This window comes from Ceratotherium simum, chromosome 25, assembly GCF_057802395.1.
Source record: "Ceratotherium simum simum isolate JZ-2026a chromosome 25, ASM5780239v1, whole genome shotgun sequence".
In the NCBI taxonomy this organism is placed as follows: Eukaryota; Metazoa; Chordata; class Mammalia; order Perissodactyla; family Rhinocerotidae; genus Ceratotherium; species Ceratotherium simum.
This window is the reverse complement of record NC_141924.1, coordinates 11,342,306-11,367,068: the sequence shown is the minus strand read 5'-3', so window position 1 is coordinate 11,367,068 and position 24,763 is coordinate 11,342,306. Positions and strand designations below refer to the sequence as shown.

Genomic DNA, 24,763 nt, shown 5'->3' with positions numbered 1-24,763 from the left:
GTGGCACCTCCTCTGTCTTCGCCTACTGCCCGGCCCCAAGTAGCCACCTCCTTGCCCGGTGCCCCCCGGGGTAGCCCCACCCTGGCAAGAAGAGCATCAGAGTAAACATCATGTTTATTTTGAACTTTCAAATTTACAAAAACAAAAAAGTAACAAAAGCCATGACATATATCATACACACACACACACACACACACACACACACGTGTTGCTTCTCATGTCACTTTATGTACAAAATCCGGCGAGGAGGAGGGGAGCGGGAGGTGGGTCGCCAGTTGGGCGCACTGCTTTCTGACAGCTCGACATGCTCACTCACTGCTCAGCCTGGGCCCACGCGAGCCCCTTCCCCACTCAGCAGGGTCAGGGGTTGGAGGGAGGTGGGGTTTGGGATGGCAGGCAGCTGAGACAAAGAGGTGAAGACAGTGGTCCCATCTCTGGGAGGGGGTCCCTTCCCCAGCTTGCTCAGGGGTGGGGTACTGGGAAATCCAGAAAAGGAGGGACCCTGTCCTGGGGGGAGAGGGGCCACTGTGTCATGGAAAGAGCACTGAATGCAGAGACAGATGGCTGGGTTCAGGTCTCCTGTGTCCCAGCAGGGTGGCCCTGAGGGCTGCTCACCCTCCCTGGGCTCCAGTCTCTCATCTATAAAACAAGGGCTCTGCCTCCTCTAAGAGCCCTTCCCGCCCAAATCTGTGGTCGTAGGCCATGCACAATTGCAGCGAGGGGATCTGTCCCCTGGGGACGTTGACTGGGTCACAACGTGCACAAAGGGGGGAAATCTGGCAGATAAGTGCTGTGAAGCACCCGGCACAGGGCTCGGCTCAAAGCAGGAGTTTGAGAAATATCAGTTTCCTCCCCTTCCCTGCCTGGGGCTCCCGGGAGGCGGTCCAGCTTCCTTTTCCCTTTCAGCTCTTCTGGAAACTCCAGCCACTTGGAGAAGGTCTGAGGCGGTGCGTACACTGCAGAGGGACCCCTCCCACGGCCTCACCCAAGTGGACCCTGGCCCTGGGACCAGCCCATCCCGTGCCTGTTTCTCTACCTCAGACCCCATTGGGGTGGTGAATGGGGTCAGGCACATCCCTTCAGGCCAAAACCCACAAGGAGCAATGATGCCCAAATCCCAGTCCACAGGGAGTGGAGGCGCCTGTCCCCTTGGGCTCTGGGGTGGGCTGTGGATGTAACCTGCCTTGGTTTGAACTCTGGGCTCCATCACTTGCTGGCTGATTGACAGTGGGCAGGTTACTTAACCTTTCTGTGCCCCAGTTTCCTCACTTGTATAATGGGACTAAGAACAGTCCTAGCTTACTACTGTTGTGAGGATAAATGAGACGGTGCCCGTGAGGTGCTCAGCATGGTGCCTGACACTTACAAAGGAAGCAACAAACAGGGGCTCCAGCATCGTTATTAGCCAGGAGCAGCTCGGGACGCAACCGAGCACCATGTCTAGCTCCTCTTCCCTTGTCTTCTTGGCTGTGCCCACGAGCAGCTGAAGAGGATATCAAAGCTGGAATCCACAAGCAGGTGTTCGGCAAAGGTCCCAAGAATGATCAATGGATGAAGGGGTGGGCCCTTCAGGGCTTTGGGGCCACTCACCAATGGCCCAGGCTCAGAGCCTGCACCTGAACACCCCCAATTTGCCCCTGTTCCCTCTGGAGGGCTGACCAGGGTGACTCAGCACAGGAGCGAGGCTCGGAAGTCAGAGGACTCATCACCACCATGACAAAGCACAAAGGACTTGGGAAGATGCCTCTGGGTGGGCTCAAGGGATCAAGTTCCATCCTCTTCTCCCTAAGACACTTTCTTTCCCCCAAGGCCTCCACCAAAGCTGCTTCCTTAAAAACAATAACAGAAACCCAATAAAGCCTGGTGTCCCCGAAATCTAAGTTCTGAATTCCGCCGTCACCCAGCAACAGCGTATGTCATTATGAGACGCTTGACCCAGCACTTGGGCTGATGTCATTGGCTGTTGCCAGGGCAACCCAGATCTCCGCAGGTTCTGGCTGAAGCACGCCATCGCTCCTTCTAGGGGGAGTTGGGCCCGAGGTGCTGAACGGTCTATTTGTGCTCTTGAAACGGAAACAAGCACCTGGGGGCTAGAGGCAACAGGTCTTAGACAAGCCTCCGTGGCACTGGGCCCCACAGCCCGCAGCTCTTGCATCATGCCTCAGGCTAAAAAGGGGGCAAAAGGCACCAGTGCCCACTCGAGTCGGGTAGCCTGCAGCTGCCCAGACCCGGGGTAGGCCACCTGCATTCTCGGCTCTCTATTCATGCCAGAGGGCCCGAGATCACACCTCTCTTCCAGCTCCTCCTGGGGGAAGATGCCCAGATGTTTGTGTTTCATAAAGAAGATGTTCCAGTGGTCATGTGGGAAAGGATGCTGACCTCTCACATGTCCATCCTCTTATGTGTAGGCTGGACTCAAGGACCCTCACAGGCAGCGAGTATGGTGTGGGGGGAAGAGCACTGAAGAGGGAGTCAGAAGCCCTGGGTTCTAGGTCTGGCTCTGCCCCATTGTGCTACGTGATCCTGTGCAAGTCACTTGCCCTCTCTGAGCTCGTCCCCATCTGTACAAGCAAGGGGTCAGACTGGGTGGCTTTTCTCAGCTTTAACATTCTTCCACTCTCTTCGGGGAGCTGGTGAGGACTCAAGGGTGGGGACCAGGAAGCCACCAGGCCTTCGAGACACTCTCAGACAGGCAAAGGTGACAGGCTGAGGGGATCCAGAAGAGCTGATTTTTACAATCTGTGTGTGAGGTTGGTCTGCCTTGACCTTTGCCCTTGCCCCTGACTCTCTGGAGCCAGCTGCTGGCCCTGACCCACGCCTAGCCAGATGCTACCTGCTGCTCAGTCCCCGGACCTGCCCCTGCTCTGCTCCTCAGTCACCAGGCAGGTTCTCAGGCTTGCCCCTCCCTATCCATTTGGAATCACAGACCATCTCACGTTTGATCTGGAGAGCTCTCAGGAATGACGAAAGCAAGGGCCTCAGCTCACAAATGAGGAAGGCCAGCCCAGAGAGGGCAGGGACTTACAGAAGGCCACACAGCAGGGCTGGCTAGGAACCAAGGGCTCCTCCTCCTCATCCAGTGCTCTGCCCACCACTCCAGGCTTCTCCCGGCCCTCTCAGCTTCTTCCTTCCTTCCCCAGAGGCTGCAGGACCATGCAGAGGGGGTGGGTAATGTGGCTCTGCCTGAGCCTGGGTCCCCTGGGGCACAGGGCCTCTGCCTCAAGCTGCTCCCAGCCCAGGCTACAGTGGCCCAGGTACTGTCCTGGGCACAGAGGGGGAGAGGTGACCATGCTAGTGGGCACAGCTGTGGGTCGGCACAGGGGTGACTATGGCCCTTTGGCCTCTGGGGGTCTTGGTCCCTAATCCTCCAGGCTGGAGCTGAGAAGGGAATGTCCTGGAAATTGAGGTGGGGTTTGGCCAAGCATGGGACCAACATTCAAACCACTGCACACAAAAAAACAAGGAAAGAGGAGGAAGAGGGAGGGTGTGGGTGCGGGTGGGGGTGAGAGGGGAGAGGCTCCATCAAGATCCCACTGCCCTTGACCGGCAGCTGGCGGGACAATGGAGGAGGAGTCTGAGTCTCCTATGTCTCTTCACCCCCTTCTCAGCTGGGGAGCGGCTCTACAGCCTGTTGTGGCCCTGAAGGGGAAGGAGACAGGCCTGTTGCATGGCAGACAGGGGGTGGACAGCCACCCCTGCCACTGAGATAGTGGGAGCTTCCCCCATACACAACCCCGTGGGGGATGCTGTCAAGATCAGTGGAATGAGATGTGGTTGATGGGACAGGGTGGGGTGGGGGTAAGATAGGGCTCCAGTTTAATGCCAGGCAGGTGGACAGAGCCGTGGGCACTGCCACCCACCCCCTGTCAGTCCCTGGACTCACCCCAGGCTTGCCCTGTTGACTTGAGCTGCTTGTCCCCTTCCAAGTGGGATTAGGGAACAGCCATTGCAGGGCAGGGCATTCTGGAGGTGTGGGAATGGGTGGGGGAAGTGGGAGGCATGGCCAGGAGTGGGGCAGGAGGGGAGGTCAGAGTGTGGGTAGGCTGAGGAGGGAATATGCCCCTGCTCCCCATAAGGTCCCCAAGTTGGCAGGCAAAGAGAGGGGCCCTGGATGAGGTGGCCCCTCATGCCTTGGCCCTCCCCTTGCAGACATCGAAGGTGGCCTTTGTTGCACCCCCGAAGGCCTCCACCAGCTTGTCTTCCCAGGGGAGGACGTTGCCCAGCAGCGGTCCGGTACAGTTGGCAATGCCCAGGACCTGGGCAGGTGTCAGGGTGTGGTCCCACAGGTTAAACTGGGCAATGTCACCCACGAAGGCCTGGGTGGCATCAAACCGGCCACCCAGGGTATCCTGGGCCAAGAGAGCAGAGAGGAAGGAGAGAGAGACATGGAGTGAGGGAGCAGAAAAGACAGGTAGACTCAGAGAGTCAGGCCTCTGTCCCTGCTGAAGCCCCGCCCCAAAGTTCTAGCCCCGCCCCAAAGTTCCAGCCCCTTGGGCAGGTCTCTGCTCTCTCTGGGTCTCACTCTGCCCATTGGCATAACGGCTGGGTCAGACTGAGTGATCACAGCTATGCTTTCAGGGTCCCTCCATCTAGCCCCTCCTCCACAGCGGCCCTGGGTGGAATGTCTACTTGGGTCTCAGGCCCGATATCACCCTGAGCCTTACCTGCTCCTGGCCCAGGATAAGGATCCCATGAGGCTTGATGGGGTGCCAGGCAGCCAGGTTCTCTCCGGAGCCCCGCAGCTCCCCGTCTTGGTAGGCAGACCACAGGCCATCCCTCGTGGTCCAGGCGATGCAGATATGGTGCCAGCTGTTGTCCTTCAGGCTCAGAGGCAGCTGGGCCACCTGGACACAGGTCCCCAAGCCCCAGGTCAGAGGTGCCACAAGGCCCAAGGCTGGAGCAGTGGGGTGGGGGCCGAGAAACCCATGGCCTTCCTTCCCGGGACTGACCCAAGGCGTGACCCTCCCCTTCCGCCCAGCCCAGTGTCTTTCTGACCACTCTCTCCTCTTTCCCCACCACCTAACCAGGCAGCTTCACTCAGATCACAGGGACTGTTCAGTGTTGGTGTTCCCAGGTAGTTTATTCACTCTCTAACAGGCTTGTAAGGTCACGTTGGGCAGGAGCAGCATCCCACAATCCTACCTTCCCCTGGATACCTCACACAGTACCCAACACACAGCTAGACTCAAGAAGCACTGGCAGTGGTGGAATGGAACAAGACTTGGACTCAGAGGCTGGGCACCAGTCTCCAGCCCTGGCTCTGCCAACCAACCCCCTGTGGGACCTTGGGAAGGCTGCTCTTTCCTCCCTGGGCCTCGATTTCCTCATCTGTAAAGCGAGGAGGTCAGGCAAGGGAAGGCTAATATACAGCCACCTCCACCTCCTCCACCCAAGGCAGACATGACTAATTAATCATGAGCTCAGGGCCGGCTCCGTGGCTTAGCGGTTAAGTGCGCGCTCTGATGCTGGCGGCCCGGGTTCGGATCCCGGGCGCGCCCCGAGGCACCACTTCTCCGTCCAACGCGAGGCCGAGTCCCACGTACAGCAACTAGAAGGATGTGAACCTATGACATGCAACTATCTACTGGGGCTTTGGGGGGAAAAAAATGAATAAATAAAATCTTTAAAAAAAAAAAAAAATCATGAGCTCAGCCTCAGATCTTTCTCATCACGGTGCTCTTGGAAGCCACTGCTGATTGATTAGAGTTGGCCTGTGAGATGAAAGGTACTTGCTGCCTGTGGAGTTGGGGCTCCCGTAGGGCTCTTTCATCTCCTCCATTCTCTGAGATCACAATTTAATGCAACATTCTCTGAGGCCTACTTGGTGCCAGGCCTTGTTCTGGACACTGGGGATACGGATTCTGGTCCTAGCCGTAAATGAGCTGAGTCTGCACAGGAGGGAAGGACTTCAGGAACAATGTTACAAGACAAAATAACAGAGGCCGTTGGGGAGGTGCAGAGGCTGTGAAGGTGCAGAGAAACAGGGGGTGTGGGAACAGAAGACACAGAGTCTAAACACATCTGGAAGGACAATGGACTCCGACTATTCCACTGCAAGGCAAGCCAAGTTGGGGGCACAGCAGGAGCAAAGGCTTAGAGGCTGGAATAAAAGGGGAGCTGTAAGTAGCCTGTGAGGTCAGTGCTCAAAAGGACTCCAGAGGTCCGGGAAGAGGGCTGCCCCCATGCCCTGTCCAGGGTGCTGAATTTCTTCTACTAAGAACTGAGAGCTGACCGTGGGTGGGCAGAGCCAAGGATGGCAGCCAGGGGGCACATGAAGGGAACAGGGCAGCAGGATCAAGATGTCGTCCAGCTACCCAGGTCTTCTTAGAACCTACTGGGCCACAAGAGAAATTCACTGCCCCCTGGGCTCATCTCCTTCCTCCTCCTCCAGGACACCCACTACAGGCACCTCCTGCTGAACAGGGTTCTGGTGGGTGTCAACCACTCCTAGCAGCTCTCTGTGGCTGTGGGCTGGTCATGAGTGGGTGCAACATGTGGTGGAGGCACTTCCAGGGAGTCTCAGAAGACCACCACGCCTGCAAGACCCAAAGCAGTGTGGCAGGCAGGGGGAGGATATTTGGGGGGAATGGGTGATAAGATGACCCCCTTCCTCCCCGTTCAATCACCATGCCCCTGCCACATCACTCCCCCCACCCAAGACCTGTCCTTGTCCTGCCCTGCAGCCAGGCCTGGGGCGGGCTGTGGGGGTGGAGGCCCGGGTATGAGGAAGATGGGTGGCCCAAGGGTAGAACAGTGGATGAAGATGTGGTTTCTGGGGCCCAAGACCCCGAATCGCATCATCACCACTTCACCAGCTGTGTGGCCAGGGTGCGTTATTTGCCCTTTCTGAACCTCAGCTTTTCCATCTGCAAAATGGGGATAACAGGGTATCTACCTCTCCATGCTCTTGGGAGGGGCAAGGGTGATAATGTGAGTAAAGTGTTATTAGCACAGGGCCTGGGATAATAAAAACAGCTCACATTTATCGAGGCTTGCTAAATGCCAGGCTTTGCTCAAAGCCCTTTACACGTATTTAAGCCACTTATTTCTCACCACAACCCTATGAGGTAGAGACTATTATCATTCCTGCTTTACAGACGAGGAAACTGAGGCATGGGGAGGGTAAGTGACTAGTCTAAGGTCACAAAGCGGGTGAGAGGCAGAACCAGGATTCAGATCCAGCATTCAGGCCCAGAGCCTGGCCACGGCTCCACTCTACTCTCCACGAGAGGGGCGGGACAAAGGGCTGGCTGCAGGGGAGGAGGAGGGCAGGGGCAGGGGAGGGCAGGGGAGTCCACCTCCCGCCCTTCCTCCCCAGGTAGGTCTTTGGACCTCATTTCCTTCTCTTTGTCCAGGAGAAGGAGCAGGGCCCTGGGGGCAGACGCTTGCTGGGGAAGTCACTTGATCTCTGCGAGCCTCACGTGTCTCCTCTGTACAGGGGAGCACCAGCGCTGACAGCCTCCTCCGGACACAGCCCCTCTTCAGCCAGCCCCAGGTCTGGCTTGTCTTTATATTCCCAGAGCCCAGCGCAGCACACAGCAGGCCTTTCACGGGTGCTGAGAATGCTGAGCAGGAGAACTGAAAGGGCCCATGTGTTTGGAGCCCAGCGCAGTGCAGAGGCTCCCGGAAGGATGGCCCCTGGCCCCCTCCCTCCCGCTCTGCCCAGCCCCGCTCACCTTGTCATTGATCAGCAGCTCCATGGGGTCGTGGCCCGACTCCAGCAGCACGATCTCGTTGGCCTGCCCAGGCACTGAGTAGGAGAAGGGGGTGCCCTGGCCAGTGCCGCCCGACTTGGACCGCAGCCACACGCAGATGGTGAAGGCATAGAGCTCGGGCAGCGCCTTCCGCACGCGGGCGTACATGTAGTTGTTGCGGATGGGGATGCTGATCTTGAAGGCGTCAGGGGGGCTGAAGGCCGAGGACCCTGGGGGGGGCAAGGTGGACACGTAGGGGTCAGTGGACACTGACGAGGGTGGGGTGGGCAGGGCACACTCCAGAATGAAGGCTGCTAGTCCCTGGGCACCTGCTAGTGCCAGGTGCCTCCGTGGCCTTCCCTACTCCCTCCGCATCTGTGTTGAGGGGTGTGGCTAAAGAACAAGGGCTCTGGACCTGAGACATCCTGAGTTCAAGTCCTGCCTCCACCACTTGCAGCCGCATGACCTTCGACAGGTTCAGCTGAACCTCTGTGGGCCTCGGTTTCTCCAGTAAAATGGGGTAAGACTATTTCCTTCCTCCCAGGGACAAACCATGTAAAGGGCCTGGCCCATAGTAAATGCTCAAGAAATGTTAGCTATTGCTGTTACCATTTTTCGCATTCTTTGCCTATTTATCTAACAAGCACTATGCAGTGCTTCCTACGTGGCAGGCACAGTCCTGAGTGCTTTATGTACATTATCTCATTCATTCTGGAACAGCCCTACGAGGTAGACACTACTATACTCCTCAGTTTACAGATGAGAAACCTTGGTGCAGAGAGATTAAGGAACGGTCTAAAGGCCACGCAGCTAGAAGTGGCAGAGCTGGGATTTGAACAGGACAATCTTGGGACTCCTCCATCTCCATGGTGTCTTCCAGCTCAGAGTTTCAGAGACGCTGTGTCTTGAATATCAGAGGGCTTTCTGCAGGGGGTGGACGGAGGAGTCACTGCCTCCCGAGGGCGGGGGGGTAACACCCACCACATGCACCTCCAGGGTAGGCGTCCACGGGCACTGCCATCTGCCTGGTACCTCCTCGTTCCTGGTTCTTGAAGAGGCAGGAGCCAGCCGGGTGTCCCCCTCCCCCAGCTGGCTGCTGAGGGCTGGGAGTTGGGGTGGGCGGAGGATGGTGACCCAGGGTTCTCAGGTCTGGTTGGGGCTGGGGGTGAAGGCTGATGTGGGGCAGCACGGTAAGAGAGGAAGGGCCTCAGTGACTGCCTCTTTAAACCCATTTCATAGATGAGGAGGTTGAGGCCCAAGAAGGGACATGACTTGCCCATGGGCACACAGACATCCAGCCTAGTTGCCTCCCTTGTCTCTGCCCTGCAGCCCCTTGAGGGGGCATTTCCCCCAGTCCCTCAGGAGACACCCTGTAGATGGACCAGCGGCAGGGCAGGAGGGATGAGTTCACCTTTCCTGTCCCTGAGCTCCAGCCAGGATGCTAGCCCAACCCACCAGGCTATGAACCCCCTGTAGCTGTGCCCCTGCTACGGCCTCTCCACTTCAGAATTCATTCTCCACCTCTGCTTTCAAGGACTAGCTTGAGGTCCACCTCCTCCAGGAAGCCACCTGGATTTCCTTCTCCTGAACTCCTGTCCTGCATCTAAGCCAGTCTTAACTAATTGCTCATGGTTTCCCTAACTTGTCTGCATAAAGTTTCAAAGAGGAAAGATCCCTGAGTGCTCATGAGTCCTAAATCTTCATTTCAGATGAGGAAATGAGGCCTGGGGAAAGGAAGCCAATTCCCAAAGCCACAGAGCAAGCTGGTGACAGCTGTAGAGCCAGCAGCCAGGTCTCTGATGCTCATACCTGTACACCGTCCATTACATCATGTTTCTCTGACCCCCGGCAGTGCCAGGCCCAGGTGTTAAACAAATGAAAAATCCTGATTCACTGAAGGTGCCCTTTTGTGGGGTGGTTAAATGCATGGACTTCGGAGTCAGACCTGGTTTGAAGTCTAGATCCACTACTTACTGGCTGTGTGACATTGGGCAAGTCACTCGACCTCTCTGAGGCTCAGTTTCCTCATCTGTGAAATGGGGATAATAACAGTACCATCCCTGGACCAGCTGATGTGTCAAGGACTTAGCCCACTCTCAGAACATAATAATGACAAGTGCCAGACAGTGCTAACTGTTACTAATGACAGTAATGACATCCCTCAATTATTCTGTCCCCCTTCGGTTTTGCAGCCTCCTCCCCACATCCCGTCTACCTTTAGCCTCTGGAGAGCATGACAATATTTTTCCAGTGAATCTGCCACCCCACAGACCCATCTCAGGACCAAGGCCTTGCCTGCGATGGCCTCTGCGGGGCCCGGGACCCACCGTGCTCCAGCTCGGCCACGCGGTCCTGCAGGGCGTCCAGCTCCTTCTCCACCTCCTGCCGCTGCCGCTGCCCGCTGTGGCTGAGGGCCGCGCGCTCCTTCTCCAGCACCAGCACCTTGGCCAGCAGCTGCCCCTCCAGCTCGTCCATCCTGGAGTGCAGGGCGGTGGGCGCCGCGGGCGCAGGGGCTGGGGCCGCCGAGATGTTCACTCGGGCTGGGAGCTCCTGCTGCTCACAGGGCAGAGAAAGGGGCATGTGAGGTCACTCAGAGGGAGGAAGTAAAGAGGCCCAGGGCTCGGAGATGCCCACCACCCCGGCCGAGGGACCCCAGGTGAGCCTCAACTTCCCCATATGCAAAATGGGGATGGCAACACCAACTTCAGGCAGCAACGCGTCCTGGGTGCCTAGCAGGCTGTTTCCAGGGCTGGTGCCTGATGGTGAGCTGAAAGCAGGCTGGCTCCTGCCCTCGAGGACACTGCAGCCTGTGGTGAGGGTGGAGGGCTGCAGTGCGCCCTGTAAAAGCTCCCAGGGGTTCTAACGTGCAGCCGGGATGAGAGACACTGCCCGAGTCCTTCATAACTGAAAGGCCCTTGAAGGGGTGGACTGTCTTAGTCTTCGTCCATTCACTCCACAAGCTTCTCTAAGATGGTGCAAGGCTCAGTATGGGCACTGGGCAGATCCAGGGGCTTTTGGAACAGGGCTTCAGTGGTGTGACCATTCCAGGGTAGCATGTGGTTAAGATCACAGACTCTGGAGTCAGACAGCCCAGGTTTCAAATCCAGCTTTGGAACCAATCTGCTGTGTGACCCCGGGCAAATGCCTTGACCTCTCTGAACCCACTTCCTCACATGCAACACAGGACAATTGTACCTATTTAGAAGGGTTGCGGGGATGATTAAGTGGTAGGTGCCAAGAAACAGAGGCTGTTTACTGTAACTACTGTCTAGAGCAGAGTGTTCCTGGGTGGTCTCTGACACTCCAGCCTGCCCAGGATGAGGACAAAGTGTTTACAGAGTCCCCCTTTTCCTGTATTAAGCCCCCAGTGGGCAGAAGAATTGGAGCAGGAGCCAGGGTGGCCTCTCCTTCCCCCTCTCCTGCTGTAGGAAGCTCCTCTGGGGTGGAGGAAGGCAGGCGAGGCCACAAGTCCAGACTCTGGGAGGCGGCAGTCTCTGGCAGACATGTCACGGGGACATCGGCAGGAGATTCATAATTCAGTGAGCTTCTAGGAGCCAAATTAGACCTTCCCGGTCCCCCTGGCTTCCTCCCTCCCCCATGTTCCCCGCTGGCCTGGCCGGCTGATGCTTCCTCCCCAGGGGCCCGGGCACTTCCCGCCCCGCCTGGCCCAGGGCCCTGCCCCCAGACTTGGCCTCAGACCTGAGCTCACTGAATCCTCCTAGTTCCTGCACTGAGAGAATGTTCCGGGACCTATACGGGCTGGGCGCTGTGCCAAAAGCCGAACAGAACAAGAGCCCCCTGCATTCCCCAAATGCTCTGAGCTGCAGGGATGGCCGCGCGGCAAGTGCAGAGGACCCCTCCCCAGCCTCACGGGCCCAGCCCTGGCCTTGCTGGTCATTCGCTGGGTGACACTGGGCAAGTCCCTGAACCTCTCTGAGCCCGTTTTCCAGCTATTTACTGAGGGGATAAATGTGTCCCTGGCATCAGGGTGCTGGGGAGTGGGGTGGGCAGTGCAGGCAGAGTGTCACTGCCATGCTCAGTGCCCGACACAAGGGACACAGACAGTGCCACCAGAGACAGTGATGTGACCTCACGCTGAGGAGCTGGAGGGACTGACACTCGGTTCTGCCGCTCCAGCCTGAGAGCGGGGGCAGGTGGGCTAACCTCTCTGGCGTCACTTTTCCTCATCTACAGGAAGGGGCCTGGGAACGCCCAGCTGGCAGGGCTGTGGTCAGGATTAAACGATGGCATGAAGGGGAAGGGCGCAGCCCCAGCCTGGCCCAGAGTGGACCATCTGTATCCCCGCCGTGTCCCATGTAAGAGGGCACAGCCGCCCACTCACGCAGACGCCTGCTGGGCCCACCAGGCCAGGGTGGAGGCCAGGCGAGGTGGGCGGGGCATGGACGGGTGTGCCGCTCAGTACACCTGGACTACACACACAGCCTCAGTTTCCCCTTCTGTAAAACAGGGACAGCCGGCCCCACTCTGTCCATCCCCAGGACAGATGAAGGATGGAGGAGTGGAAGTAACAGCCCTCGTGGACTGTAACAGCTGAATGCACACTGTGAGGCTTGACTACATCAGCTGACGGGGAGCTTGCTACCTCAAGAAACTTCCCTTGAGCACGGGCGGCCTGTGGAGCCACAGCGCCAACCACCCACTGCCTCTGAGCTGGCTGGACCTCCAGGAAGCCCTGGGCTGAGGCAATCAGCTCATCGAGTGCATTCCACCTCAGCGCTGGGTCTCCTTGGCCCCAGCACCATTCCATCCCCAGTTTCCCTCCTCCCACTGCGCCAAGCTTGGCATGAGGGGCACACGCCCCAATGAGACAGTGTGCCAGGCCCGTCCTTGGCACTTTACATGCATTTACTCATGAATCCTCACAGCCACTCGTTTTGGTTGGTACGCCTATTGTCCCCATTTCACAGATGGGGAAACTGAGGCAGAAGTCCTTTTGAATTTTCCACAACGTTGGGGCTGGGCAACGCTGACACCTCTGGAGCCCGAGCCTCTCTCCCCCAGAGCGTCCCCCCCCTAAGAGGGGGCAGCACCTGCCAGGGAGGAACAGGACGTCGAGTGCTATTTACACAGGCGCAGCTGCGAGGAGAAACCGTGCGGGCTGAGGAGGGCGGCGCACAAGCTGTTCTTTTGTCAGAGCCACCAGCCCTGCCGCCAACAGGAAGGCCGGGGAGGAGGTGGGCTCGCCGGATCGCGCGTGGCCCCCTCCCCGCCCCACTGTCTGAATCAGAAGAACAGGCCGCTCCCCTTGCCATCTGCTGTGGGTGCAGGCTGTGCTGCGTGGGCTTCCAGCCTGATGCCAAGTGGGCCCCTAGCCTAAGACGGTGGGGGGATGACGATGCCGTCACCCCCACTCCGCTCCTGATGAGGCAGGAAAATGGGGGCTCGGAAGCCACAGCTTGTCGCGCTGGGAGTCCGCAGTGGGGTTTGGTGTGAGAACATGGGGCCTGGAGCCGGAGCCCGGGGTTCCGTCTGGCTCAGCGCTCACGTGCCGGGCTCATCAGCACTCGGTAATAAGGATGCTACCAGCAGTGGGTGCCCTCCTTATCATGCACTGCGTGCCAGGTCCTGCACTGAGGAAGTACCATGCAACCACTGCACAACCCCTCTCAACAACCAGGGGAAGTAAGGAGGCCCACTCTACAGACGAGGGAAGCGAGGCTCAGAGAGGTGAAGCCACCTGCCTAAGATCACACAGCTGCGAAGTTGCAGAGCCAGGACCCTGGCCCAGGCCCTTCTGATTCCAGAACCCGTTCCCATTCTTCGGTCCTACCCTGACAGTCTGGGTCTCAGTTTGTTGGTCTGCCAAGTGGGCACAGTGCCGGCTGCATGCCTGCCTCGAGGGCCAGCAGAAGAGGTTCTAGTGGCTGGAGAAGGCTGGGAGGGTCTGGCACGCTGTGTCAGACCATGTGGGGCAGCTTCACTGAAGGGCCCAGATAGGAGGGACCTGCCTAGGCGGGTGGCTGTGAGGCTGCGAGGATGCGGGGAAGACGCAGTAACCCCGTCCCCAGGTGGGGACTGCTTCTTTCCTGTGGGGAGCAGAGGGAAAGTGCTGGACTTCAGGGTCAGGATCTCGCCCTCTGCACAGCTCACCCCTGCACAGGCCAGCACAGGGCCAGCTCCAGGGGCGGCAGGGTGGGGTGGAAAGGGAACAGGCTTGGCGGCAGTGGTGGAGGCTGGGTCTTCTCATCTCCCCCTTCCCATCACCCCCAGTCCTGTGTGCGTTTGCCCCGGGCTCACACCCTGGCTCCACCGGCCCAGTGACCTTGTTGTGTAAGGTTGCTGCGCCTCAGTTTCCCCATCAGCAAGAAAAGGTACAATAATAATATTATCACATAGCATTGTAGTGAGGATTAAATGAGTTAATAGATACAACGCCCTCAGGGTAGAGTCGGCACACGAAGTGTGATGCAGGTGTCAGCTACTATTATTACTAACACTCCTTAAACATCTCTTGAAAGGGCCCACTTTTCTCCATCCCCAATCATAAATCTTTTTATTTAATCATAATGTTGAGGAAAAAAGCAAGTTACAGAACAGTAGATACCATTTACATAAAGTTGCAAAGATTCAAAACTAGATCACGTATTTGTAAAAGCACGAAGAAATGCATGGGAGAGAGAAACACAAACTCAGGCGGGTGGTGGCCACCTCTCGGGGGTGGGCGGTTGGCGGCTGGGAGTGGGGAGGCCCTGGAGGAGTATCAGCTAGCTGCAGACGTCCCGGTCCTTGAGCCCGCGTGGCGACCTGGAGGGTGTTCTTCATACCTTTGTGTATGTCTGAGATACTTCGCAAGCATTTTCTTTAAAAAACAGGGAAAAAGTCCAAAAGCAGAGTCTCTGAGGGTAGACTCTAACCCTGAATCTCCGCCGTAGCCTCACTTGGCTCCTTTGCCCCTCCCTGATCCAGGCCACGGTCACCTGACTCCTACAACAGCCACAGCAGCCACCTAACTGCCAATCCAGCCACATTGCTGTCCTGCCTAAAATCCTTCCACAGCCCCTCCCCCACCAACAAGGTCCCTGCCCTTCTGGCCTCAGCCCTTGCTATCTGCAGGCTACGCTTCACTCTCACAGAAAGTTCCCAGCTGCCCCGGGCTCCCTCTCACCCTAGGGCCTCTGCACGCACATGCTGTTCCTTCTGCCAAGAACACTCTTCCCGCACCCCCACCTCCTCTGGCCAATGCCTGCTCACCCTCCAGATGGCAGCTTCCCTCATGCCTGAGCTAAGACGCTCCACAGGGAGAGGGAAAGAGGGCTTCTCTGGAGGGACTGCAGAGCACTCACTCACTCACTCATTCATTCATCCCTCCACCAGCAGGTGCTGGGGCAACATGACGTCGCAGGTACAGGCACGACTCTCACGTCAGACAGGTCTGCGTCACTTCCAGGCTCCCCACTTACTAGACCTGTGGCCCTGGGCCAGCTGCTAACTCCTTTGACCCTTGGTTTCCTCAGCTGTAAAATGGGGGTAATAATAGTATCTACATTTTGGGATATAAGTAATGACAAAATGAAAGATCATATGTAAAGTCTGGCATAGAAGTGGCTGATAAATGGTCATAATCGTTATTATTATTATTTTTCGCTATTATTGAGAGGCAGGAGAGCGTAGTGAGTAGTAACCATGCGGGGGTGGGCCCATGAGCCAAACTGCCTAGACTGCAGTCCCAGCTCGGTGGCCTGGGCAAGGTCCTTAACCTCTCTGAGCTCGGTTTCCTCATCTGTGCGATGGAGACAGTAACAGTCGCATGGTTCTTGTGGGACTAAATCGTAAGGCCCTTAGAACTGGCTGGCACAGAGGGCGCGCCCAGCCCTGCTGCCTCCACTCTGTGCCAGGGGCTGTGGCTCCAGGGGCACATAAGGCCCGAGCCTGCCACCGGGGGCACTCTCACCTGGTGGGGGCGGCGGACGTGGTGCCCTGACAGCAAGAACACCTACAGGGAGCCAGGGGAGCCAGGGAAGGCCTCTCAGAGGGGCCTCGCCTGCTCCCACCTTCCCCTCCAGGAGCCGGCCCAGCAGCCGCTCTGTCTCTGTCTAACCCTGGTGGGGAGGGGGCAGGAGAGCAAGTGGCAGAGGGCAGATGGATCTTTGGTCCTGTCCCCAAGGCCAATTTGGAGTTGTAATGAACGGAAGACCAATGGGCCTCTGTGCCCGGGGGTTCCGAGTCAGGGCGACTGGTGCGTGGGGAGGGCGAGAAGGACAGGAGAAGGCTCTCCAAGGGTCTGTCCCAGACACCCTCCTGGGCTCCCAGGCCCCAGACTAATAGGACACCCCCAACCCCAGCCCCCCTCGCCTCTCCCTTCAAGTACACCCCGAAAAGCCGCTGTGTTGAGAAGGCCACAGAATTCCCTCTCAGGCCCTGCCTGCCCGCACACCTTCTGAGCCTCAGCCAAAAATCTGCAGCAAAGACTGCAGACCCCACCCTCAGCCCATTTCAATAGAAAATCCTGGCTGTGGTCTTGGCTCAGCTTCTGCCGTGCTGTGTGGCCTTAGGCAACTCACTCAGCCTCTCTGAGCCTTGGCTTCACCTGGAGTCAAATGAGGGGTGTGTGGGGCACATACGTGCTTCCACTTTGGGTTGGTTGCCTCAATCCCTGTCCCCAGCGTTCCGCAGGGATCACGCGCCCAAGATTGTCCTGGGGAAACCCCAGTGCATTCTCACTCGGTGAGGGGCGCCAATCCCCAACCTCGCTCCACTTCTACAGGCAAGCACTTCACAAAATGGCCAGTAAACATTTGAAAAGGTGCTCAACATCATGAATCATCAGAGAAATACAAATTAAGCCTACAATGAGTCCACTACACGCCCACCAGAACCGGGAGCGTTTTGAAAATGACCATACCGAGGCTGGCGAGCCTCACCCGTGAGTGGGCGTGCACATGCTTACTGTCACTTTGGGAAAGTGTTTGGCAGGACCTTCTAACGCTAAATATACGCCTCTCCCGGGACCCGGGCATCCTACTCGTGGGGATATAGTCAGGATAAATGAGGGCTTATAGCCACCAGAAAATATCACAAGAATGTGCCTGGCAGCTTTATTTTAATAACCCAAAACCAGAAACAACCCAAATGTCCATCCATAGAAGAATACGGAAATAAATTAAGGTATGTCCATACATCAAAACACTACACAGCCATCAAAAATAACAAACCACTGACACAGGCATCACGATGGAATGTCAGACATAAAGTTGAATGAAAACAGCACACACAAGGGGCACAGCCGTCTGACTCCATTCGGATGAAGTTCAAACACAGGCAAAACTGGCCTCTGGTGACAGAGGCCAGAATAGTGGTGCCTTCGGGGAAGCATGGACTTTGGGGGTCACAAAAGAGCCTTCTGGGGCACTGGAAATGTTCTGATTCTTGATCTGGGTAGTGAGTGCTTTCACGGGTGTCTTCACCCAGAAATGTTCACTGAGCTGTACACCCAAGATTTGTGTGCTACTTTATAAGTGAGATATGTGTGCTCTTACATATCTCGAATGGAAGATACACCACACAAAAAAAGGCCCACAGGTGGGGTCCTGCCTCTGCGCAAGCAGCTCCTGCCAGGCTCGGGACAGCAGGAAGGGTCTCCACTCCCGGGGCAAGGCCTGCCAAGGATGAGAGGCCTCAGGGCATAGGATGAGAGAGCAAGAGGGGTCCTCTGGGGCAGCCTGCCTCCCCCTCCCATTTGACAGATGGAAAAACTGAGGCTCAGAGAGAAGGAATTTTCTGAGGTCTCAGCAAGCAGGTGGCAGAGCTGGGGTTCAAAACCCCAGGTTTCTTGCTAGAACAAAAGTGCCATATCACCAGGAGTAGGGGTTAAGGGTTTCCCAGGGTGGGTGCCCCACCTGGAGAAGGGGGGAGGCCAGCCACAGCGAGAGGGGCCCTTGGAGTCTGCAGGTGGCTGGAGGGCACTGAGGTTCCACATCCTCAAACAAAAGGCCAATGGAGAGAACTGTCTCTCCCCACTCTGCTGGCCCCCTTCATGGCCAAAGAGGCAGGCTCGGGGGAAACAGCCCCTCCATGGCAGAAGCTTCCAGAGTGGGCAGCAATGTAGGAGAAAAGTAAAAGCAACCAATAGACTTCAGAAAAGGCTCCAATAGAGTCTCTGAGCTACTATGTTTATCTGCAGACTTCCCTGAGAAACTGAAGGTCTGGGAGTGGGTGGACAGGGACTCGGGGCCTGCATACATGTAGCACACACCCCCGCCCACCCGCCATGCAATTCCTAATCAGGAGGCATCTGCCCAAGAACTCAGAATTTAGAGCCCAAAGGGGCCAGATCCAACCCAGCCCCTCCTTCCACCCATTTTACAGATAAGAAAACTGAGGCCCAGAGAGAGAAAGTGATTAGCCTAACGTCACAAGCTAAAACTCAACTGTGTGCCACCCAGCCTTCCTATTTCAGAAGATACTTGAGCTGCAAGGTGTTCAGGGAGCATCTCGCCCACTATATCATTCTATAGACGGGAAACTGAAGGAGGGCGGCGGTGATTTCCCCAGCTCTGATCCCTCCAGCTCTCTGAGCCTCCATGTCCTCACCTGTAAGATAGGAATGTGTGCAGCCTACTGAATAACCTCATACGTATGCAGTAAGTGCTTAATAAATGTTACCTGTCGTTGTTATTTATGGCTATCAGCAAAGCTTCCAAGCGAGCCTCCTGATTATCCTGCCAGCCAGCAGGACAAGCCTTTGAGGACGGGCCCTGAGCCTTCTCACCCGCGGTGCGCTGAGGCAGGAATGGTCCAGGGCACTCTCCAGCATGAGGCACTGCCCTCACCTGTCTTTCTCTTTCTCCTGAAGGTAGGTGAGGTCTGACCCTTCCAGATGGATCTAGAGTTAATGATGAAGAACAAGGGCTCTGGAGCCAGACACTGAAGAGTCAAATCCTGGCTCCACTTCTGTGTGACCTTGGGCCAGTTGCTTAACCTCTCTGAACCTTGGTTTCTCCATCTATAAAAGGGGGATAGAATAGTACCTCCCTCAGAGAGACTTTGTGAGGATTTAATGAGATAATGCACAGTGGCTGACATATGGCAAGTGCAGTAAGTGTGAGCTATAATTACTAAGTCCAGGGTCCCCTGTGACCATCATCAGGGTGTTCCTTACCACGGTTCCCACTCTCAGACTGACGGAGGTGACCAGCTTGCCAGGCTGGGTTAAGGATGTGGTTTATGTCAAAGAATTTCTGCTTAAATCCGTCTTAAAGTTTCATTTCACACATATATTAAATTAGTGCAAAAATGGAACACTGGAACCTACAGAGATGGCCGGTTGCCACATAAATGGCCCAACCCTTTTGGAAAGTGGTTCTTGGCCACAGTCATAAAAAATCAATATCCTCTGACCCAGTAATACCACTCCAGGGAATTCAGCCTAAAGAAATAATTCAACAGACTTAAAAAGAAAAAAACAAACAACTACTTGCATGAAACTGATCCTGCAATGAGTATCTAGAAGAAAAATAATTAGAAACAACCTATATCTCCAGCAACAGAAGATGGTGAAGAGACTGATGGATGGTGGAGCTGGCGACGGATCCCAGGACATTACGGCCCGCAGGAAGATGGTAATTACCAGCAACACAACTCTGGAACAAGGTTTACGTTTGATAAAGGACCAAAAGCAGGCGGTAAAAACGGATAAAATGGTAGAATTAAATGCAATTTTTTCCCCCAAAATACCTTTTGACTTTTTCCAATAAACGGCAACAACAATAACAACAAAAATAAAAAAAATAGAAAAGAAGACAATTTCTCCCAAGCCCTCAAACGTGGCTCACACTTGAGGCCTGAGGGGAGGGGGAGGGGGAGATGCAGAGATGTGCCAGGTGGTGATGGGCAGGGATGTGCTGAGGATTATGGGAGCACCGGTGGGAGTAGGAAAGGGACAGAGTGTGATCAGAGAGGGCCTCTGGGAGGAGGTGTCCTCACAGCAGACTCTTAAATGATGAGTATGGTACACTGGGGGTAATCTAGGCAGAGGCAAGAAGAAACTGGGAAACAGGCCAGATGGGCAATGGCAGCCTGGGAGCAGGCTGAGGAGTTCACACCACAGGGGAGCCCCATGGTGGGTTTAAGGAAGACCCCTGGGGCTGCCTGGAGAAGGGTGGATGGAGGGGTGTGCCTGGAGCTGGGAGACCACCAGGGAGGCTGCTGCAAGCACCCACAGAGAGATGAGGCCACTGGAAGGACAAGGTTGGGGAGGAGCCAAGCCTGGCTTCTCAGAGCACACCTGAGAAGCAGCATACCTGGCGGAGGACCTGAGTTCAGGTTGGGACATGATGAGAGTAGGGGGCAGTGGGACATCCAGAAGGACATGCTCAGGAAGCAGCTGGATCTATTGGTCCGGAACTCGGGAGAGTCAGCTGGGCTGGAGACGAAGCTCCAGGGGCACCACAGTGAAGTGGGTGTTCAAAGCCTCAGAGTGGCTGAGTTTACCCAGGGAAAGACAGAGGAGAGCCAGGAGGAGCGTGAACGTTGAAGGGGGAGGACCCCACAAGGGGACAGAAAAGCAGAGAGGGAGGAGGGGCAGCTGAGAGGTGTCCAGAAGCCAAGGCCATGGAGATCAGTACGAGAGACTGATCAGCGGGGTCAGAGGTTGGAGAGGGGTCTAGCAAGACAAGGACCGAAACATTCCCGTTCAATTGATCGACTTTGGTGATGTCACCACGAGCACTTTCAGTGCTCTCTCCCATGGTGGGAGAGAGACGAGTGGTGAGAAAGTAGACCCTGAGAATCTGGGGCATCCTTTTGAGGATACTGGATGAGAAGAGGGGAGAAACTAGATAGTGGCTAAAGGCTGCATGGGGTCCAGCTGAGACCAGTAGACTGACCCCACGTCTGTTGGGCTCCAGACCCCAGCCCGTCCCAAAGACCCCAAAGAGACTGGCTCTGGCCACTGCCAGCCCAGAAGGCAGACCTGATGGGCAGGCAGCCCCCTGCCTTGTTCTCTCCACGTCCACTGCCCTCAGAAATCAGGAGGGGTGTGTGCAGGGAAGCCACGGCTCCCCCCACCTGGGAAGCTGATCTGGTGCCAAATCCCAGCCACCAGGATCCCCCCAACCTCAGCAGGCTAACTGGAGGGGAGCCTACTCTGCCAAATGCACAGGTGCTGGGGGAACAGGTCCAGGGCTAGCCCAGTGCTGCCAGCCCCCAACACGGGAGGAACTCGGGTGCCATCTGGGTGTGGGGGCAGGGCCAGGGCAGGCAAGAGGAAGTTTACGGAAAAACAAAATCTTCTTTCTTTTACATTAATAAAAATCTATTTCCTAAAAGGAGTGTTTGTTCCCGTTTTTATTTTTGGCTATTTAAAAAATTAGTAATAGGGGCCGGCCCCGCGGCTTAGCGGTTAAGTGCGTGTGCTCTGCTGCTGGTGGCCCAGGTTCGGATCCCGGGCGCGCACAGACGCACTGCTTCTCCGGCCATGCTGAGGTGGCGTCCCACATACAGCAACTAGAAGGACGTGCAACTATGACATACAACTATCTACTGGGGCTTTGGGGGGGAAAAAAAAAGGGAGGAGGATTGGCAATGGATGTTAGCTCAGAGCTGATCTTCCTCACAAAAAAATAAATAAATAAGATTAAAAACTGGTAATATTATAGCTTAATGATAAAATAGCAGTCACTCAAATTGATTGAGCATCCCTCTGCAGATACGGTTCTGGGCCCTTCACAGAGATTAATTCACCTAATCCTCCTAACGCCCCAGTGAGGTAGGTGCTGTTATCATCCCCATTTTATGGGTGAAGAAACTGATACTTCCCTTCACTGTTGACATTCAGCATCCCCTGGTTATTTTCCTGCTCTCAGCTCTCTCATTCTGGAAATCTCAGAGCTGGGGTGGGAAAAGGGGGTGCTGGCTTGGCAGACAAGACCCCAGGCTTTCCTCCTGCCTCTGTCCCTCACCTGGAAGTCTCAGGGTTTCTCACCTGTAAGGTGAGAGGGGTGGCTGTGACAGCAGCCTGGCAGCGCTGACACCCTGCGGGGTAGGGAGGGTGCCGACACCAGCACAGACTTTCTGGAGGGGCGCTGGGCTGTGGGCATGGCCAACCTTCCACAGAGGCATCGCCTGTGCGGCCGGCCAGAGACTGAATAAAGAGAGCCCCGGGAGGGGGCGTCCCTGCATTTCCTTCCTTCCAGTCTCTCCTCCCTCTGCCTTTGCCAGCTGCCCTGGGTTTGGGGGGAGGTAGAAAAGGGGGCAGCCGTGCTTTGGTCTCTTTCTCCCTCTCCTTCCACAGATCCAGTTTTGTTGGTAACCTCCTTCCCTGCAGTCTGGGAGTCGTGGATTTCTGGGGGTGGTCAGTGCCTCACAGATGTCTGTCCTGCCTAGTCTGTCCCCTTCCAGGGGGCCCCAAATAGGTTCTCACAGGGAGGTAGGGGTCTGGCGACTTCAAAGGAGAAAGGCCCAGTATCACACAACAGACAAGAGCAGACTCCCCCTGTCGGACCCCTTGTGTTGGACCCCGAGGCTGAGCCAGGACGTCTGGAAAAGGTGAGTGGAGGAGGAGGAACCAGGGTGGGGCCCTATTCTCCACTCAGCCCCCATCCCAGAGCTGCCAGATTCCAGATATGGTGGCTGGGTGAGTGCCATCTGAGCTCCTGCCTTCGGTTCCCGGTCTGAGCCCCGGTGGGGGATACGGGGGTGGGAGGCACCTGGGTTTGGCTTATGAGACACTGTATCCCCCGATCTTCGGCCAGGAGAGGAGGATCCCGAGTGCTTTGGACAGCGCATCCTATCTCCTGACCATAGGGAGTGAGTGTGGGGCTGGTGCTGCTTTGGGGGTGTCTGGAAGAAGGAAATGAAACGGACATTTAATGAGGTCCTAGTACGTGCCAAGCATTTCCACATACCTACATTTTAATCAATTCTCACTGCACGTGGACACTGTTATACCCATTTTACAGACGCAAAAACTGGGGCTTACAGAGGTGCCTGGAGGCAAAAGGATCAGAAACGACCCTTTCCCGCGCGCCCCCTGTGCCTCAGTCACAGTGTCAGACTCCGGCCCGCGTGCCCTACCTGAATCCTCCCTAGACGGGAGACCTGAGGTTCAGAGACTCGCGGGGGCCTCCCCAGGGTCCCTCCGCCCGGCGGTGGCGGCTGGACTCGGGAGGCCCTCGAGCGGCCCCTCCCACCCCAGCCTGCCCCGACGGCGCGCGGCGCTCACCTCGATGCGGACGATGCGGTCCCGGAGGGCGCGCACGGCGTCCTCCAGCTCGAGGATGAGCGCGGGCGAGTCCCAGGGCCCGTCGGCCATGGCGTCGCGGCGGGGCCCGGCGTCCTGGAGGCCGCGCGGCAGGCCGCTCTCGCAGCGGCCCAGCTTGCGGGTGAGCTCGCGGATGGTGTCCTGGTCGGCGCGGATGCGCGCCTCCTGCTGCAGCGCCGTCTGGCGCAGCTGCTCGGCCGTGCTCTGCAGCAGCAGCAGCTCCTCGCGCTCGCCGGGCGCCGCGTCCCCCTGCTCGGTCCCCGACGGGCAGGCGGCCGCCAGCGGCGTGCACAGGAAGCGGCTGAAGAGGGGCACGGGCGGCAGCGGGTGCGCGCTGGCCGCCGGCGCCCCGGGCAGCGCTGGGGGCCCGGCCGAGCCGCCCGCGCCGTGCAGCGCGCTCAGGCTGCGCTGCGGACCCGGGGACGCGGCGGCGCCCGAGGCGGCCGAGGCGTTGTCGGCGCCGCCGGGCAGCGCCCGTGCCGGGCTGGTCGCCAGGGGCACGCTGGCGATGATGCAGATGACGGCACCGAGGAACGCCAGCATGCCCGCGGCCAGCAGCACGGCCAGGAACTTCAGCGTGAGGCGGGCGGCGGGGGCGCCTGAGGCCCCCGGCAGGCGCGGCGGCGGGGTCGGGGCGCGGGGCCCGGGCGCGCGGGGCCGAGCGAGGCCGGAGCGGGAGCGCGAGGAGCGGGCGCCGGAGCCGGAGCTGTGGCCGCGGCCGCTGCTGCCGCCGCTCTGAGCCCGGGCGGCGGCAGGCGGAGAAGGCGGCGGGCGGCGGGGAGGGGGAGCGGGCGCGGCGGCCCCGCCCCGCCGGATCCCCCGGGCCGGCCTGGCCCAGCCCCGCACCCGTTCCGTGCCGGGCGCGGAGGTAGGGGCGCCGCCCGGGATGCGGCGAGGGGCGGGGCGGCGCCGAGAGCTTTATCCCTCCACAGTCACAGCGCAGAGGGCGGCGACCCCATGGCCGCTCGGCGGCACTCCTGGGCGACCCCCACCCCACCCCTCCTGTGCTCTGGCCACCTGCCTGAACCCGTAATGCAGACAGCTGCCTTGTCCGGAGCTTTCCCCGGTGTTGGTCTCTGGGCTGAGCGAGCTGCAAGCTCGGTCGCAATTAAGCCTCACCGTGGACCTGCTCACAAATGAGGAAACTGAGGCCCACTGAGGTCAGGTCGCTGTCCAAGGTCACACACCAGTCTGCAATGGAGCCGCATTTCCGCACAGGCACATCACTAGACCCAGACTGTGGGATGGAGCTGGGGTAGGCGTGGGGACAGGAAGAAAAGAGGCCAGTGTTGGGGGCAGGGGACTGGAGATTTTGACCCAACCTCTATACTGTGCCACCTGCCTGTCACTTCCCACCCCCAACCTCCAGAAGGAGCAGAGTTCACTCCCCTCCACCCCATCCAAAAAAAAAAAATCTTCCTGTGATCTCAGAGGGTAGCAGACTTTCCCTCCTCTGAATCCTTGGGGGCACAGAACGCCAGGCCCCCGAGAAGACCCCTCTGCCCACTGCAGTCTACATTAAGATGGCAAAACCCTAGTGGGCATGTGGACCAGGCACTGGAGGCAACAAGCAGGGACGGGAGTGGGCTGTGGTGGGCTGGTGGTGGAGGAGCCATTTACTCTCTCCAGTCAAAAATGTCTCTCTATATATTTTGTTGCAAATTAACTTTGCAATTAAAGACTTAAAAAATCCTACCATCCTTCACAATCTAGCTCCAGCTCCAATTTTCCACCCGGCATTTCCTGACCAGCATGGGTTCCGAGGGCTGGAAGGGCTGTGGCTGTTCATGCAGCTGCCTGGGATAGAGGAGAGGGGCTGAGGCCCATAGGAGTCACTGGCCAAGGCCAC

At 57.4% G+C, this 24,763-nt stretch overlaps 1 protein-coding gene across 1 annotated transcript; it reads right to left on the bottom strand.

Annotated features, from left to right (window-relative positions):
- Positions 1-96: 96 nt before the first annotated feature.
- On the bottom strand, positions 97-23,606 carry NPTXR (neuronal pentraxin receptor). The gene is made up of 5 exons (XM_004438023.3): positions 22,876-23,606; positions 10,022-10,247; positions 7,677-7,924; positions 4,665-4,844; positions 97-4,349 (listed from the first exon to the last, which is right to left on the bottom strand). Exons 1-5 carry the CDS (start codon positions 23,455-23,457, stop codon positions 4,125-4,127), a joined length of 1,461 nt encoding a protein of 486 aa, XP_004438080.2. The 5' UTR covers positions 23,458-23,606; the 3' UTR covers positions 97-4,124.
- Positions 23,607-24,763: the final 1,157 nt, after the last annotated feature.